This window comes from Hydractinia symbiolongicarpus, chromosome 14 (assembly GCF_029227915.1).
Source record: "Hydractinia symbiolongicarpus strain clone_291-10 chromosome 14, HSymV2.1, whole genome shotgun sequence".
NCBI lineage: Eukaryota > Metazoa > Cnidaria > Hydrozoa > Anthoathecata > Hydractiniidae > Hydractinia > Hydractinia symbiolongicarpus.
Genome location: NC_079888.1, coordinates 3,043,505 through 3,060,682, shown reverse-complemented (window position 1 = coordinate 3,060,682; position 17,178 = coordinate 3,043,505). Strand labels below are relative to the sequence as shown.

At 33.0% G+C, this 17,178-nt stretch overlaps 1 protein-coding gene across 1 annotated transcript; it reads left to right on the top strand.

The window, feature by feature from the left end:
* The first annotated feature begins 9,117 nt into the window (after positions 1 to 9,117).
* Positions 9,118 to 12,346, top strand: LOC130625602 (uncharacterized). The gene is made up of 2 exons (XM_057440701.1): positions 9,118 to 10,644; positions 11,535 to 12,346. Exon 2 carries the CDS (start codon positions 11,542 to 11,544, stop codon positions 12,265 to 12,267), a length of 726 nt encoding a protein of 241 aa, XP_057296684.1. The 5' UTR covers positions 9,118 to 10,644; positions 11,535 to 11,541; the 3' UTR covers positions 12,268 to 12,346.
* The last annotated feature ends 4,832 nt before the right edge of the window (positions 12,347 to 17,178 follow it).

Here is a 17,178-nt window from a genome sequence, read left to right as displayed (position 1 = left end):
TAATTTTTTTTTGATTGCGACACCTGTTTTTGTCGGCTCCATTTCAATCCATTTCAAAGAGGTTTTAGTTCAATAAAGTTTTTAACAGCCAATAAAAACTCGTAAAACGTTGTCATCTTGAAAATTGAGCATATTGAGCGGCGGCGTTAATGGAAAGCAGGTTTTAGAATAAACATTTCAAGTGGAATTCGTGAGAAACATAAATAATAATGAGCAATTACATTGGTCAAGTTGGATAGCGGCTTTAAAGAAACTGAACTTACCAAAAATTTCTTCTTTCTGTGATGAGAACTGCAACTCTAAAGGCAAAAAAATACAATCTTACCATTTCCGCGCAGGCTTATATACCCTGGCAAAAATTACTTTTAAATGGAATCATCTTTTTCAAATAGTTAGAAATCTAAAAGGAAAATTAAAGAGCCAGTGAATACCACATAATTAAATGCCCAAAATTGATCGCCAAGAAATTTAAAGTGCTGTATTTAAAATATTATCTTAAATAATTCAAGAATTTGGAAAGTCATTCTTTTTGCTAAACATTTGCGTATTTAGTTATCTCCCAGCACTTAAGATTTTAGCAAATTTTTAACATTCCAAATAATTGAAATTTTATTATAACAGAGTTTTCCAAATTCGTCTTTTTTTAACGTTCGATAAATGCGATGAAATGCTCCTTTTCAACAAAAACATTGACCAAAATAATGCCATGATGGCAGTGATTCATATTGAATTAGGATTTTTTTTTTAAATATTCAAACGGACAAAAGAACAAAAAGACTAGTCAACATATTGACAATATGTTTTTTGAAAGTGTACAGTAAAACCCTTAATGACAAATATCGAACTAAAGTCCTGTGTACTTCATATTGAAAAAAATCAAGGGACGCCTCCAAAACGTGAATGAGTTGAATAAAAATAAATGCTCAGAAATGCTTCACAGCAGAATTTTCATGGAATTCTGAGCTACCTTATTGCTACTCGAGAAGACATGTTAGGCATGATATGCAGTAGTAAGCCTTCTCTCATACTGCATACCATGCATATTACACTTGCGAAAACCTTTAGAAGGTATTTGTATACACGGTGAACAACCAACGATATATTAGAACATGAGGTTGTTATAACCCATAATTTCCAGTCTAATCAAAAACATATTAGAATTTAAGGTGGTGTGCTGCTAAAAAAAGAATGAACATGAATTCATATATGTAACCATAAGCGTTGAACCAGTCTTTAACGATACGCCCCAACACAAGCTCGTTCCCAGGACTTGTTAAAAAATTTATATTTGGACAGTCAAAATTAATTGTAAAAAGCCTAACAAGTCCTGGATAAGATGTGCCTTTTTTAATGCTTTTATCGCCTTAAATGTGTTTATTTGTATTCTTCCTAAAAGATAGGAAAATACATGGTCAAATTTACCGATGATAATGGATACGAATAATTGCGAGTTGACATTCTACCGATTTCAAATTATACTTAGAATATAGAAGTATATGGTAGCCTCGTTAGATTGCTTCCGAAGGAATCTACTAAGAGAAAGAAAAAGACAAACATTTTGACGCTCAGGGAAGCTCCGTTAAATAGCTTGGTTTAAAAGTTTAGTATGATTCCCAATATTTTAATAAAACTTGGTGAAGCTTCTCAGATACGAAAAAGGTAATTTACGTTTTCATGTGGACTGAAAATTTGTTAAGGGTTTTACTGTACACTATCAAAAAAAGTAGGATTGATATTTTGGGACTGACAATCTGTTCTTCTGTCTGTTTAAATATTTAAAAAAAAATCTTAATGTCCATATAAATCACTACCATCATATTGTGTTCGGTGTTGTAATCTTTTATTGAAAAAGGAACATTTCATCACATTTATCGATACAATGGCAGAAAGTTTGACAAGATTTTATATTTGCTTTTAAAAAAGAAAATTGTCAGTAACGAGATTCTATTCATACCGCAATGTTACAAATGTCACAATATATATGTTCTATATTTTTCTTCTTCCTCTTCGTCTTTTAAAAGAGTGCTCAAGATTATAAAGATTGGAAAGGCTTGAAACTATAGCTTTGAATTAAAAAATTCTTATAGTTTCTTTCCCGTGTGTATATGGCTCTATAAATAGTTTAAATTTCAAATTTGCACGCGCCACTGGCATGAGAGAAACCTAAATGTTCTTCAAACTAAATCTATTAGCAAATGAGCATAATCATGGCTCCTGCATTTCCAGAAACGCTCCTGTAAAATTTCTAAACTTTATATGCAACTGCATACATTTAAGATTATCATTGGTAAAAGTTCATTATAAGAGATTTGAAGAGCTTGGTTTGATATTGTCGTGCCATGGTTAAAATTTTTGACATACTTTCTTCTACCAAGTGTTATCGCTAAAAGTTAATGCTAATAATTTTGCGGGCATTTTTACGCGAGATTGGCCTGAGAAGTGTTTTTGCCCTAACATCCCAAAAGAAGCATCCTGTAAGGTTTAATTAGCCCCGATCATTCTTAAAAAAAATTTCGTAGCAGCGTAACCTCTTTAAAATGGAAACCCTTGTACAAGTGCGAACATGTTGTCTAGCGTGGCCTCCAACTTTATCGAACAATATTATATGCATTTAATACTTTTTTAAACACTTTTTACAAGAACTCTATGATCATTTGGTATAATAGAATCAATAAGCATCTTAAATAAGCGCCCAGTTAATTATGTTTTATTTAAATTAAGCAGATTACAAGTAAACGTTATTAGGAACTTGTATAATGATGTGATCTAATTCTGAAAATGCTTTTTTGCTTCTTATAAATCTGACCAAAGCAAAACAACCGGATTTGGTTCAACCAAAAGTCTCTTTTAGGTGACTCCAATTGTTAATACGATTTTAATTTCTATTGTTTTTTTTTAATCCTCATTTTTATTATAAGCGCCCATGGACCAAATAAATGCTAAAAACGAATAAGCCCCCAGCTTTTGTTTTAAAAATTATATGGACACTCATAGTCGGTAATTGACGTTGGTTATGATCTTTTTTCTTATCCAGTGGCCTTCTCCTGACCCAAAGGATAAGAAAAGAGACTTGAAAAGTCGTGCTAAAAGTTATTATAATTTTAATGCAAACCTTACCAAAGCGGAAAGATTCTTTATTTTTTTGTCCCGAAACCATAGTATAAGATGCGAGATGTACGTCATTGTTGAAAAATGCAATGCAATTGCAAAGCTCAGAATACTTACCGTGTATCGTGTAATTCGGAGCGTTTGTTTTACGACGTTTTAGTGCTTAAAGGGCATAAAAGACGTTCGTTTCCAATGCTCTGCCCTAGACCTTCAGTTGCGTTTTATTGCACCTAAGGTGTAATGTTGCCCTACGGATCAAAAGTTGTACGAAGGATAATTTCTTCTGCTTAGGTCTCTGCTGGTAGTAGTCCTGATTGAATTGTAACCATTCCCCGTTTTAAGCATACCTGTTCAGAAATCAAATGCCCATCTGCATTGTCAGTTAAAAATGCATTAGGACTCATTTAGTTATCCAGAGATCACATATACTCTTGACAGTGCCTTTCTCAAATGGTTATTTATGGTTTGGTCATTTCAAAGTCATATTATTACTTACTTCAAAGTCATATTAATCTTGAAAAGTCAAAAGTAATTTTGACTAAACTTGAATTGGTGAAATACGACTATTATTCGAGGATAATTAATTATAGTTAGACTGGCTGATTGCATGAAAAAGGGGGAACGTAAAAGGACAAACAGAAACAGAAAAAATGGGTAGAAGTACGCGTGTACGTTTGTGTGCAACAATATTTTGTGTCATAATGGGTAAGACGTTTTTCAAACGACGACAAAATTTTATTCCATTTATTTATTTAAGGAGTTTGCAACCATAATAATTTAATATAAAAGATATAATCCCACTGCCTGTTAATCCATTTAGAAATTTGATCGTATTGTGGTGTTTATAATCTCTCCAGGTAATCAATGATTACACGAAATCTGGGATAATCTTTACAAAAGTTCAGGAAGATTATCTACAATCACTTCTCTAAGTAACAATACTACAACTGTTTCTTCTTGGATTCTGCTCATAATTTTGAGCCATGGTGTAAATGTGTTAGAGCAATTTATTGTTGAATGAAAGTAGCATTAATAACGATAAGATAATTTAACTATTTTATTACATTTTTGCATTCTCTTTGAACCTTGCCAGTATACTTTAACTTCGGCAAAAAAGATGACAAGACATAAAACAAAATTAAACAAAGCAATGAAGGATATTCTAGTGTAAAAATTTGAGAGGACAACTTATTGGTTTTTGCGGATTAATAAAGCTGTTAAAGAAAATTTACTAGTACATTCTTCACACTTGGGGGCGGTTGGCGTCAAAGCATAACAAATAATAAAATAATGGTGGGGCGTACGTGTATCACTATCAACATTCATAGGTGCTGCTGGTTGAGGTTGAGTTCTCAATTACCCTTTTTTAAACTTGGGTGGTGTTTGACGGAAACGTTTCTTTATAGATGGGCTCCTTTGTTTACGCTTTTGTGGTATGCTCTTTTGAATATGCCATCTGCGTGTTTATTTTAAGTCCTTTTCTTCAGACGAAGGTATTGCTAGGATTTTGAATGGATTTAAACAAATTATTAGAAGAACCAGTTTATGCTTGATAATAGTTGAAAAACGTAATGATATTTTTTGTGTTTCTCTTCAGCAAACTGTAGCATCTTTTTTTCTGTTACACGGATGTCACAGCCAAAAGAGCTTAGCGCTAAAAAAGTAAACAAGTGACGTCACACACAAACAAACTCGGTGACCAGCCAAGGTTGCCATTCCTTTTCAAAGAAATCCATTTTATTGAGATCACGAGATGGTAAAATTACTTCATAGTTTATTTTTAAAGAAAAGGTCTGTCAGAGCGAATAAATTTACCTGCATATTTTAAAAGCATTATTTTGCACAGCAAAGAACAGAGCTTGCATAGTCATTTGAAATCTGATTCAATCAGTATTTTTTACAAAGACAATTAAAGTTTTTACATTTCACACTTAGTATTATCACACCAAAGCAATTTTAAGTCGCATTTTCGTCTAAGATTTACTAACTGTTTTCTATAAGGACACATGAATTCCAGAATATTGTACGCATTCTGAAAATCGATATATTGATTGTTTTCTATAAAGATACAACAATTTCCCAGAATATTGCACGCATTATCTCACAGCAATTTTAAATTGCATTTTCGCCTGAAATTGATTTATTAATGGCTTCCTACAAGTTATTTACAAAGACACATTAATTTTCTGAAGTATTACACACATTCTATCTTAACTCGCAATGTCATCTAAGCATCTATTTTCTAACTGTTTTAGCAAACAGGCTTTCCTACAATAGAACTTCAAGTCGCATCTGGCCTAAGAAACTACAAAGACACATGAATTTTCTAGAATCTTGCCCGCATTTTAAGTTGCATTGTCGCATGAAAACTGTTTTATTCCTGCGCATATCCAAGCACGGCTGCATTTTCTAAAGTATTATTCATCTGCGAAGAGCCGGTTTTGAAGAGGATGTTTTAATGTGAAGGAGACGTTGAGATTTTTTTTAAAGAAATCCAGTTGAGTTATGACCCCAAATCTCTTGATCATTACAAATCAATCGTTTTTCTTTTAACTGCTGGATGTGATTACAAATTAAAGAGATATCGACTGTGAAAACTGCACTAAAACTGTACGTAATTTTTGAAGTATGAGCAAGTGTTCTCATTCAACTTTGTAAAGTTTTTGGTAACACGTTTTATGTGCGCAATTGGTAACTGCGCAATCGAGTTCTCAGGATCCCTCACTTTATTTAAAAAACCTGACATGTCAATTCTTTGACATATCAATATGTATGAACATAAACTTCTATCACGGCTGCATATTTAAATTATTGATCAAGTCATCTAATTGGTGAGATATTTCTTTTACAAATTTATACAGGTTCGAATCCTGTCTGGATCAAGAAATAAACAATAAAAGTGTATATACAGTATACTCTCGCTAAGTGGGACCCCGGATGAGTAAGACACCCGCTAAATAGTACGCTTTTTCTCCGTCTCTTGAACCTCCTTACCCTTTTTAAGCAAAAAAAAACTTCGCTTAATTGAGATCTCGGATAAGTAGGACGCCCGCTAAGTAGTACATTTTTTGTCCGTCTCTTGGAGCAAAAACGTTGTTTAAGAGAGCGGACATTCATGGGAATGACTTTATATTTTTCCGAGACTGAAGACATTGCACCGATTCGAAAGAAAAAATTTGTAAACAAAACGAATTTTTTTTCGAGTTTTTTTTCGTGAGAGTATAGTCATTTCGCAGCTGATTAGATATTGAAAGAGAAAAATTAAACGCAATTACTTTTAACACCATATTGTGATAATGAATGTGCGAATACCTTTAAGATCTCTCTAAGTCTCTCAAAAAATCTCTCGACAACTGGGACAAATTGAGCTATTTGATGAAAATCCTACTTATGAGGAAGTGCGCTTAAGTAGAACGAATTTTTTTTCGAGTTTTTTTTCGTGAGAGTATAGTCATGTCGCAGCTGATTAGATATAGAAAGAGAAAAATTAAACACAATTACATTTATCACCATATTGTGATTATGAATTTAGGAATCCCTTTAAGATCTCTCTAAGTCTCTCAAAAAATCTCTCGATAACTTGGACAAATTGAGCTATTTGATGAAAATCCTGCCTATGAGGAAGTGCGCTTAAGTAGGACGCCCGCTAAATTGGATAAATTCATATATGACGTACTGGGTGTGGGTGCTATACGGAGTAATACAAAATATCGAGTTTGGTTTAGCTATACAAAGTCTGCCAGCGTGTTTAAAGTAAAATATGACTTATTAATACACCAATTCTGAAAAAATAACAACATGTCTTGTTTGGCTTGCGATTCATAATACTATTATTATATTATTGAAATCATTTACCCAGGATAGCCTCTTCAGTTCCTATTGGTACTGCTATCAACGAGGGTCCTGCGAATGGGGACCCTAGCGCATATAAATCTTCCATTTGAGCTACGAAATTGGGGCAGGAACAGCAATCGATCAATCAGACAACCACCTAATATATCAATCCTTTCTCATGCTGAGCGCTAAGCAGAAAGGATAGATTCACACTTTTATAGTCTCTGGCATGACTCAGCCGGGGTTTAAGCCCAAGACCTCCCGCACTGTAAGCAAACGCTCTACCACAAAGCTACCAGTCAGTGTAACAAATATGATTTATGTCTCGGTACCGTACAAAGCATTGAAAATTGAAATTAGATTGTTTTTAATTTTGAGATAGCAAAGGAAAATACTTTTTCCTTTGCTGGCTCTCTTGCCTGTTGAGATCGCTGAATTGAACGTTCCACTATTTTCCACCTTGCGTCCACCTCTATTTCGTCATAGAACAATATAAATATTATCAGGCCGTGAGCAAGAAAGTTTATTCTAGGCTATATTTCGACAGCTACAGGTGTCATCTGCATGCAATAATGTTTTTGTGTATCAAAAGAAAGCAATTCGAAAAGGTATTCCCAAACTAGAACATATGCCTTTGTTCTTTCTTCTATGTGCATGAATGTTCTGAAATAATTTTTGTGCAATAAAATTCAAAAAAAGAAATACATAAAAAAGATTTACAAGTACGATAACGAAAAAACAGTGTTGTATTAAATTTTTTGATCAATTTTGTAAAATGAAACCAAGGCTGTTCATAGAAATGTAGCAGTATTTGAGGATCTTTGAAACGAATGCTCCACCTATCGTATGTAAAAAGAAGATCACTTTGAACGAAGTAAGGCCGTTCTTAACAAAAATCTTTAAGCATTGGACATTCCCACACTCAAAATAAAAAAAACAAATCAAAGCAAACCAACAGGATCATGTGGAGCTTACAAGAAAAAAGTAAGCGATAAAAGAGAAATTGTATTTGTGTGCTTGCTGGTTCCACTCTGGATGTACAAAGCTGTCAAAGGTAGCCTTAACATCGACACAAAATAAGATTCCGAACCGCAATAGAATTTCGTTGTGTTTACACGGAGTTTTTCATACGAGGTTTTGTGAACTGCACAGGTGTCATAACGTTGTAAACATGCGCAATAACGCTTTAAACATGCGCAAACCGAGTTTACATGATCAATGTGAACATTTCTTCTCAACAAATACTAATTTGAAGGTGCAACAATTTTTTTAAAATTTCTTAGAAAAGTAATTGACGTTGAAGATTCACAAATAAACGGACTGAGATATATTACAACAAAACTTAAGGCAGCTTCTTTATCTTAGACTACTAAAACGAACTGTTTCACAATTTCCTTAATTTATTTTCTCTAAATTTTAGTGCGACACTCTTTTCACTAATTTTTTTTCACTCTAATTTAATGCGACCGGGGTCGGATTTTCTTCTAATTATAATTTATAATTATAATGCGAACCAAAATAATTAAGGGGACATGTTTTAGTTTTTTCTTTTCTTTTTCTATTTTTTAGTGATATATAATGAAAGATAAAATAGTGTTGTTTACAAAATACTGTCATTCCTGCTTTCATGTTTAGATAATCCTGTTTTTTAAGTAAAAAATAAATATTCTGGTTAAGTTCTGGGACCTTGGTGAATGATTTAGATAAGCAGGGTGATGACAGGTTGAAGCCTAAGTTCTTTATTTCTACTGAATTTACGTTTTAATTTGAAACTTCGACGAGGACTTATCTCGCAAACACGTCAGGTGATTGTTCTTGATAGACGGTCTGCGATACGCTGTCTTCCTTGTTTTAATAGGAACCGTTGTTACGAGAAATCCTTTCTGATTAATATTTGAGACTTAGGTATAACTGTAGTAAAGGCTTCACCCGGATGTGTTGCAGGGGTTTACCTGAACTTAACCGCTCAATCTGGTTTCCACCTAGTTTCCTCTATTAATAGCCCTATTTTGTCTATCCTCGAGAAAAAAGACGTGCTGCGGAAACAGGAAAACAACTTTGAGTAGGAGCGGGCGAATTCCCTTGGATTTCTTTTTCATGGCTTGATATGTCTCCTGTACTCTAGAAACGTCAAAATGTATGAACAAAAATAAAAAAAATTTAGCCTAAATATGTGAAAAAAATCTGTTGCCCGCTATAAGACAACCCTTGCCACAAGGTTGTCATGTCATCGCATTAATCTGGGAATAGTGTATGCATTTTTCTGATTCGCTTTATTTCTGAAAGAAAGAATATTTATTTTATTATTTCACCTTTTAATATATTTTTAATTTTAATTCTTCGTTTTTAGGGAAGGAGGATTTTAAAGGTGGAAAAGGAGTTTATTATACTTTTTATATTTCTTTCTTTTGCTAATAGAAAACGTATCTTTACGATAATATCTAGACCATCATTAATATTACCATCATCAGTTTTATTAAAAGTTAATGTTCAAAGAACATTGTTTTCTTCAGATAACTCCAATGACTTTCCCATTGCTGAAAGTCAAAATATTGAAATATATTTTTAAAAAAGGCCCCCTGAAGGGTGGGCTGGAAAGAGTCAAAAGAAGGTGTATACTGACGATACAGATAACTGTATATTGTATAGAATACAGCGTCTGAAAATAAAGGTTAAAACTTCCATGTAACGAATTCTGGTGAATCTTGATATTTTTCTTGCTCGTTTTTTATTGTTTCATGCACAACTAAGCATAAAAAGATTTACAATCTTAGTGGAAGTTAATGTAAATATTGTTAAAAACATGTTCAGAGATGCACTGAAGCATGACTTTAGCCTATTCGGATCTAAATTCTTGTAATTATGATCCCAACTTTTAGTTTGGATTAGGATACATTGGAACACAAAATTTTTTCAACTAATCATATTCCAGATACCATAAGTTTCCGAAATTATCTGTTCTATTCTTGAGTGGATACTTAACCCTTCTTCCTATCATTTTTAGTACGCGTACATAACATACGGGTAAATAACGGTGTCATCCGTGCCGTGTTCCCACGTGTTGTTAACTACTCGAAATAAGGGGAAGGAGAAAGTTAAATTACTAATTGGAAATATGTAGCAAATGTTAGGATTTTTCTTAATTTTTTTTTGAAAAATTAAAAAAATTGTTGCGTATAAATAGATTAAGAATTGACGTAAAAACTGTTTTTATCAAACGAAGTTGCTTGTTGCTTCAGCTTTTTCTTGTTTTTTTTTTTGTTTTTGTTGTTGTTTTTGTTTGTGCCTTTGTTTGTTTTATTATTTTGTTTCGTTTTAATTTTGGTCTTTTAACTTTTTAAAGAAAGCACTTGATTCGCAAAAACGTTCTCATGTAAAATCTTATTCCTTTAAGATAATTTTACGGATGGCGAGGTTTTTACAATGTTTGATATAATGTTTAGTTTTATTTGCGCATTGTTGCATAAAAAATTTTAAGGGTCGTGAGTTGTTTGTTAATAGATAATGATTACCAATGTGGGGAATGGGGAGGAAGTGTGATTTTTTGTTTTAAAACTACTTATTCCAGGCAATAGAAGTGTGGAAACTAGGGGGGGGGGTTAAACACACCTTCGTTTCAACATCTATAACAAACCTGTAAAAAGTACATAACGATCATTTACTCACAAGAGAACGTGAAAGGTAGTTCGTGAAAACACAACAGTAAGATATTATTTTAATTTACAAGTTCATTCTTTATTTGTTTTGACTTTGCAGCAACAATTCTGGAACATATATATTGAGACGAGACAGTGAATTTTAAAATTCATCAGTACGAATACTTACATAAGCTAATTCTATGATTGATCCACTTGTTACTTTACGCGGAGAAAGTTTTGGAGATAGATTAGAAAGCCGATTTTCAAAAGTTAAGTTGAAGAAAAAAGGTTTCCCTTCTATGTTTCTATCGACAACACAAGTATTATATCAGTCTAAATTATTACATCATCGGCTTTTAATGATTTCTCTAATTAAATAATTTTCTAATGATGTCAGAATTTCAAAATACTTTGGAAAAAAATGCACAAAAACCGAAAATTGCAAACGATTATCCCACCAAAAATTCACTCTTAAAGTTGAAAGTACAAAAGTAAATAAGTAAAACCCTAAACAGTAAAATATCGTGTTTTATTTCTCTCCGTGAAACTTTCTTCCTGTAAAATATAGAGTGGACTTACACGTTTACCGAATTTCTGGACACTGGCGTGTAACACTTGGGCGTGTTAAGAAATACAACTACAAATGTTTTACACGTTTTCTACATGACCTACACATGCGCAAAAAATACTATAGTATTGACCATTTCACGCTTTACTCCATATTTGAAAAATGACAAAAAAAAATGCTTTTCCCTAAAAAACTTCTTTAGGATTTGTCAAGGTGATCATTTTATCTAAATATTATAAGTCTCCTAATAGCCACAGTTTTCTTGTCTAAACATTTTTCACCGCACTAAAAATAATTTGCTTCTGAGGAAACTGATAACGTGTAGATAGCAATCACAACTAGTATATTGTGGTGCAGTTACATAAACTTCCATGCTTGTTTTTTAGAGAAACAATGGTATTCTTCACTATTATTTTCATTGGGATATCCTTTGGAAGTCTGGTTAGTGCTGGTCTTGAGAGAGACATCACAAGAACATGTAACGGACGACCAGATTTTTATCAATCAACAGTAAGGGCGTTGGCTGCAGTTGGAACTGCTGTAAATAAACCAATGGATAATGGAAGACGAGCTATTTACAATAAAGCTCATATACTTCCATGGACATTTATTCGAACAAAAGTCTGCGGTGAGTTTAACGAACAAGTTAACGAGCGGACTAAAACTGAAAGGGATTTAAAGAATTGGAAGACTATTGTACAACGATTCAATGTGGCGCTTCACACGATTGACACACAGTGGGTGGACTATGGAAAAATGGATAGAAAAGAGAAAGCAGCATATGAGAAAGCTAACGGGATGAACCAAGAAAAGTGCAAGCAGTTAATAAATCAAGTGCAGTTACGGAGAAAAAGTAACACAGCTATTGTGGCTGGCGTTGTGGCTGTTGCAGAATGCATGAATAGTTCCCCAGCCAATCTTCGACCAGGTTTTGCCACCACAAATCGTGAAATTGCGGATAATCTTGATCCTATGTTAAGGCGAACAGTGGCAAACGGCGTGGCTATTAGAGAATCAGATCTTACTACGATGTCCAAAAGACTTCATCAAAAGTATGGTTTGGCCTACCCAACCTATAGGAACCGTGGTATCATGAGTTCGGATCAAACACTACAATAAGCACAGAAATTTTTTTTTTGAACATTTACATCATTTCATGTATTATCAACATGTTTGTTTAAAAAATATAACGTTCATTAAATTATTAGCAATCAGTAAATTTATGTTTCGTGGTTATACCTTTTACTCCGTCTACTGTATAAGATTCACAAAGAATTTATGTTAAAATGGGGAAAAGGGCTAGGGGAAAGGGGTGAGAGGTAGTATGTATCTTCCATCCATATTTTTACAGGCCGATGTAGCAAACTTAATAAGGTTAAGATCTGAGAGCGTATTGCCTGTTTAATTAACAATAACATTGCCAGAGAATCGTTTAAGCATATTTACAAACTCGAAAATCATGTTGTTGTAAATATATAATTTCAAATCACTTCGTCAGAAATGCATGAAGATATGTTGATAATTTTAAATCCTTGTTCAATGGTGCACACATAAATAACTGCGTTTTTAATATAAACAGTCATCAGCACAATGATCAACAAGAAAAATTGACGTTGGATTTCTTTTAAAAGAATATACTTTAGTTAAAAAATTTGATACAATGATATTAAAATGTTTTGTAGGTGTAACTATTCAAAAAACTGATACAACGAACTTTATATCGAACGTTTTCTTTCTTTATAAACACCTAGTTTTACAACATTATACAAAACACCCAACAAGGTTTCTACAAAGCCAAACAAAATAACTATCATTTAATAAATACAATATAAACAGTTTTATCTATCTTCTCCGAGAAACATTACCCTCGATCAGCGTATTGACCACGCAAGATCAATCCATACTCTAGCCTCGAGTAATACTTCTCGGTAGAGACAGGAGACACAGTTTAAATATTGCATCAATAACATAAACATAGTAAGATGTGGGTGAGTTTCTCTATAATAAAAGCCGTTGTCTGTCTCTGCACGGACCCCCCGCTGAGTTAGAAAATGATGTTACGGAAACACAAATATAAAATGCGATATATTTTTATCCGCTTTGTTGTGACGGGGAAATATAAAGGACGGGCGAACCCGTGGAATTTTCCACGGGCAACGACTAGTCTCTTTAATAATAGCCGTATTTTGTCTGTCTGTCCGCGGAAACCGCGTCTTGTTACAGAAACACGAAATGCGATATATATAAAGGACGGGCGACCCCGTGGATTTTTCCACGGGTTAACGGCTAGTCTGTTTAATAATAGCCGTATTTTGTCTGTCTGTCCGCGAAAACCGCGTTCTGTTACAGAAACACGAAATGCGATATATGAAGGACGGGCGACCCCGTGGATTTTTCCACGAGTTAACGGATAGTTTATTTAGTTCCTCTCCTTGACATTGGCTACATGAAGTTAAAATCTACCTTCTGAGGTTATGTTTCGCAGCATATGTTTTGTATCCTGAACAAGCTGTTAAATAATCGCCATTTATTGATCCTGGTTCAACCACTATACCCTTTAATACGATTGTTTGTACTTGCAACTAATGAAATTAATGATAATTTAAGGTCATTAACAACTTGCTAGTAGGTTTTTCTGATATAATTCGTTTTACTATGCCAGGAAATTAATAGTTAAAATGTTTTTTGGATGACTTAGCTTTTGTTGACATATAAATATGGCCGTCGCTGCGTTTTTGTATGGTTTATAAGCTTTATTCTTTTAAATTATTTTTGCTGGTTGTATTTCAATGACATCGACAAGGATAATATATGTATGGCTTATAGTGAAAAACTACAGAGTTGTTGCATGCTGCGCAATTTGTCTCGCCGTAGGCTTTCATGGTAAAATCGAACGTTTCCATTCTTTTGAATTATTGATTTTCGTTAACACTTTGTGGAGCGGAATTTTGAAAATTGCCTGTTTTTTTATTTTTTATAAGGCAAATTAACAATTAATATGCAAAACTTTAGCTTTATGAATTTTTTTTATCATCACCAAACACTAATACACTTATTTCTATAAAATTGTGTAACATTCTCAACCATGTCACAAAAATCACCAGTCACTTTCTGGCGATTCTTGCATTGTCTCTCCAAGGCGTGCGGTAACACTGAAATTTACGAAGTTAAAAAAAATCGCAAAACGGGGGTTTATTTGATGTTGATTATAAAAGCCGTACGGGGTCATTAAAGATAAAAAAAAAATTAATTTTATCCCTGGTTTATCATGTGCGCGCCATATCTCATGGAAACAAGTTGTTTATCAACTGAAAAGAGAAGACCGAAGCGAAGAAGATTGTCTCTTTTTCAATTAATCCTGAAACTTATTTCAAACAAGACACGCCAATTTTACTCATCATGAGGTTAGCTTAAAGTTTCTTTGTTCAACTATATTTCCCATTTTTATGTTCTGGGACCGAGGTTGCTAACTTATCGCATTCGAATATGAATAATTCGAATGTAAAATTTAAAACCAAAACTGTTGTTGTCAAGCGAGTATAAAAAGTTAATGTTGTTGACAGAAGTATTTTTTTATAAAGAAGAAAAACATAGCTACGATCATATAACGTCACAAAGAGAACTGAATGGGAATGTATCAGACAATTGTATACATTTCCAATTCGTTCTCTTTGGGATGAAGCGAAGTTTAGTAATCGAAGTAAAAAACTGATTGGACTTTTATTCAGAGAACCCTAGCTAGCAGCCTACTGAGAGAACGAAAGCAGAGCAGGTGTGTTGTTTAGAGTATATGGTACAAAAATGAATTTAGGAGTATAACGATTTTTGAGCCATTTTAACTTTCAGAGCTAAACTTACCCTTAACTAAGGTCCTTGTAGTGTCTGGAGCATGAGTATGTATATTTTAAGCACTTTCTTTTTAAGAATGTACTCTCAAAAATGGATGAGAAGTTAAGAATATCCTAAGAATATGTCTAACCTCGATTGTTTGTTCTAAATAAATATAAAAAGAATTTGCTAATAGCTATAGCAGCTTAAAGCAAGCTTTATTTTATTGAGGCATTATATATTTTTTTATATAATGGGATTTAAAAGTTAAGAACATTAGGGCTGAGATGAAAAAATCACTATTTCCATAAAATGCATCATGTATATCATAGAGAAAAATTTATACACGCTGTAAAAAGAAATTTTTCCACTGTTACAGTTTTTAACGCTACGAAGTGGGTGATTCAGTGATGTTGTCGTTATTATAAACCTAAATGTAAACAATCTTAAATCCATGTTATCTGTTACGTTACGATCGTTTGAAATCTATCCAATTTTTAAATTCGAAAACGCTGCATTGTTATCATGCACGGCGCTGTTGAGTTTTCTTGATACATAAAATCAAAATAATTGATTTTCTTTATAATGAGTTTTGGTCTGTAAGGCAAAACATTTATTTAAATATTTCAAAATAAAATATTGCGAAATGATTCAAGTTTTTATATTTCTCATTAAGTGTTGTTCACAATTGATTTCTTATATTTTAAGTAAAAAATTGGGAGGGTTGCTGTGTCTAATAGATTGAATATTTAATTTGGTATGATGCATTCAAACTGTACGTTGTGGAAATTTTGTAATTACCTTTTTTATGTATGACTTAATGAAATATGTTGAATATTTTTTAATGTTATACTATTTTCCCTGGTGAACTTCTGGCATGCCAAAGAAAGTACAAATTTGTAGTAGATTTAGCTTTTAAAATAACAGTTGTTAGAAACCTTCGATTTTGTTGGACATTTGCATTCGGCGAGTAATAATGCAGATTGTGAGTATACAAAATTGAAAATACTGCGTTGTATGTTTTTGTTTGGTATCCCTTACATTGATTCAAGGGGGGTGGATATTTCCACGAGAATTCCGCTAGTTTTCATATATAATTGCAAATTTTTAACCATGAAATGAATGTGAATCATAACATACAGTAGACTCCCGGTTATTCGAAGCTCCATGGGAGATAGGAATTTACTTCGAATAACCAAAATTTCGAATAACTGAAATAATATAACTTATTTTGGTCCAATTTTCACTCTGACGGATTTTTTGGAGGGATTTGAATAAAAAAAAGTCATATCAAGTTTCTACTCTACAGTTTTTAACGCAACGAGTGTTTCAATACATATCATTGCTTTGTACATAGTTTTTAGGAATAAAGACTATTTTTCTTTTATAAAAAGTGTTTGAAGTTGAAAATTCTCACTTTTACTCCAGCTATTGTCAAGAATTTTGAATAACTGAGAGAATATTGAGCCAAGGGAGTTAGAAAATCACTTCGAATAAACGAATTTTCGAATAACTGAAGTTTGAATAACTGAGAGAGATTTACTCTAAAACGAGTTAGAAAATTCAAGGGGAATGAAAATTGCTTCGAATAACTGAGAATTTCGAATAACTGTAGGTTTGAATAACCGGGAGTCTACTGTATAAAAATGAACACATTTGCTGTTCATATTGTCTGATAGAAATTAGTATAGGGAGGTGATGGCAAATCCATTGTTTTAACCAAACCTTTTTTAGTAGTCTTTTATGACCACTCAAGTATACTAAGCGATTTATGTTTTAAAAAATAATAGTATGTTTCGTTGTCAAGGGTCATTTCAAAACTAAAATGACTGACAAATTAAAAAAACAAGGAGAAAAGTAAGTGTTGGCGTTCAGGGTGAAAGATTTTCTCTGCTTCTTTAACACAAAGTTGTTTCTTTTATCTTAATTTTTTTAATTCTTTTCAGGCTACGTCGTCTTCTTCGAAGTAGTAAAAATAAGACTCTATCCTTCTTTTTCTTTTTTTCTCGCATTAGATACGGCTACAAATGAGCTAACGATGCATCTTAGTGTGAACACGAAACGAATACATCAGGTACCCGCAGCTCAAAAATTGAAATCAGCGAACACATTAAGTGCACTGTGGTTATACCAAAATCTATAGAACCTATTTTCACATTTCACATTTGCTAACTCAGCTGAAATAAAGCTGAAAATTAAACC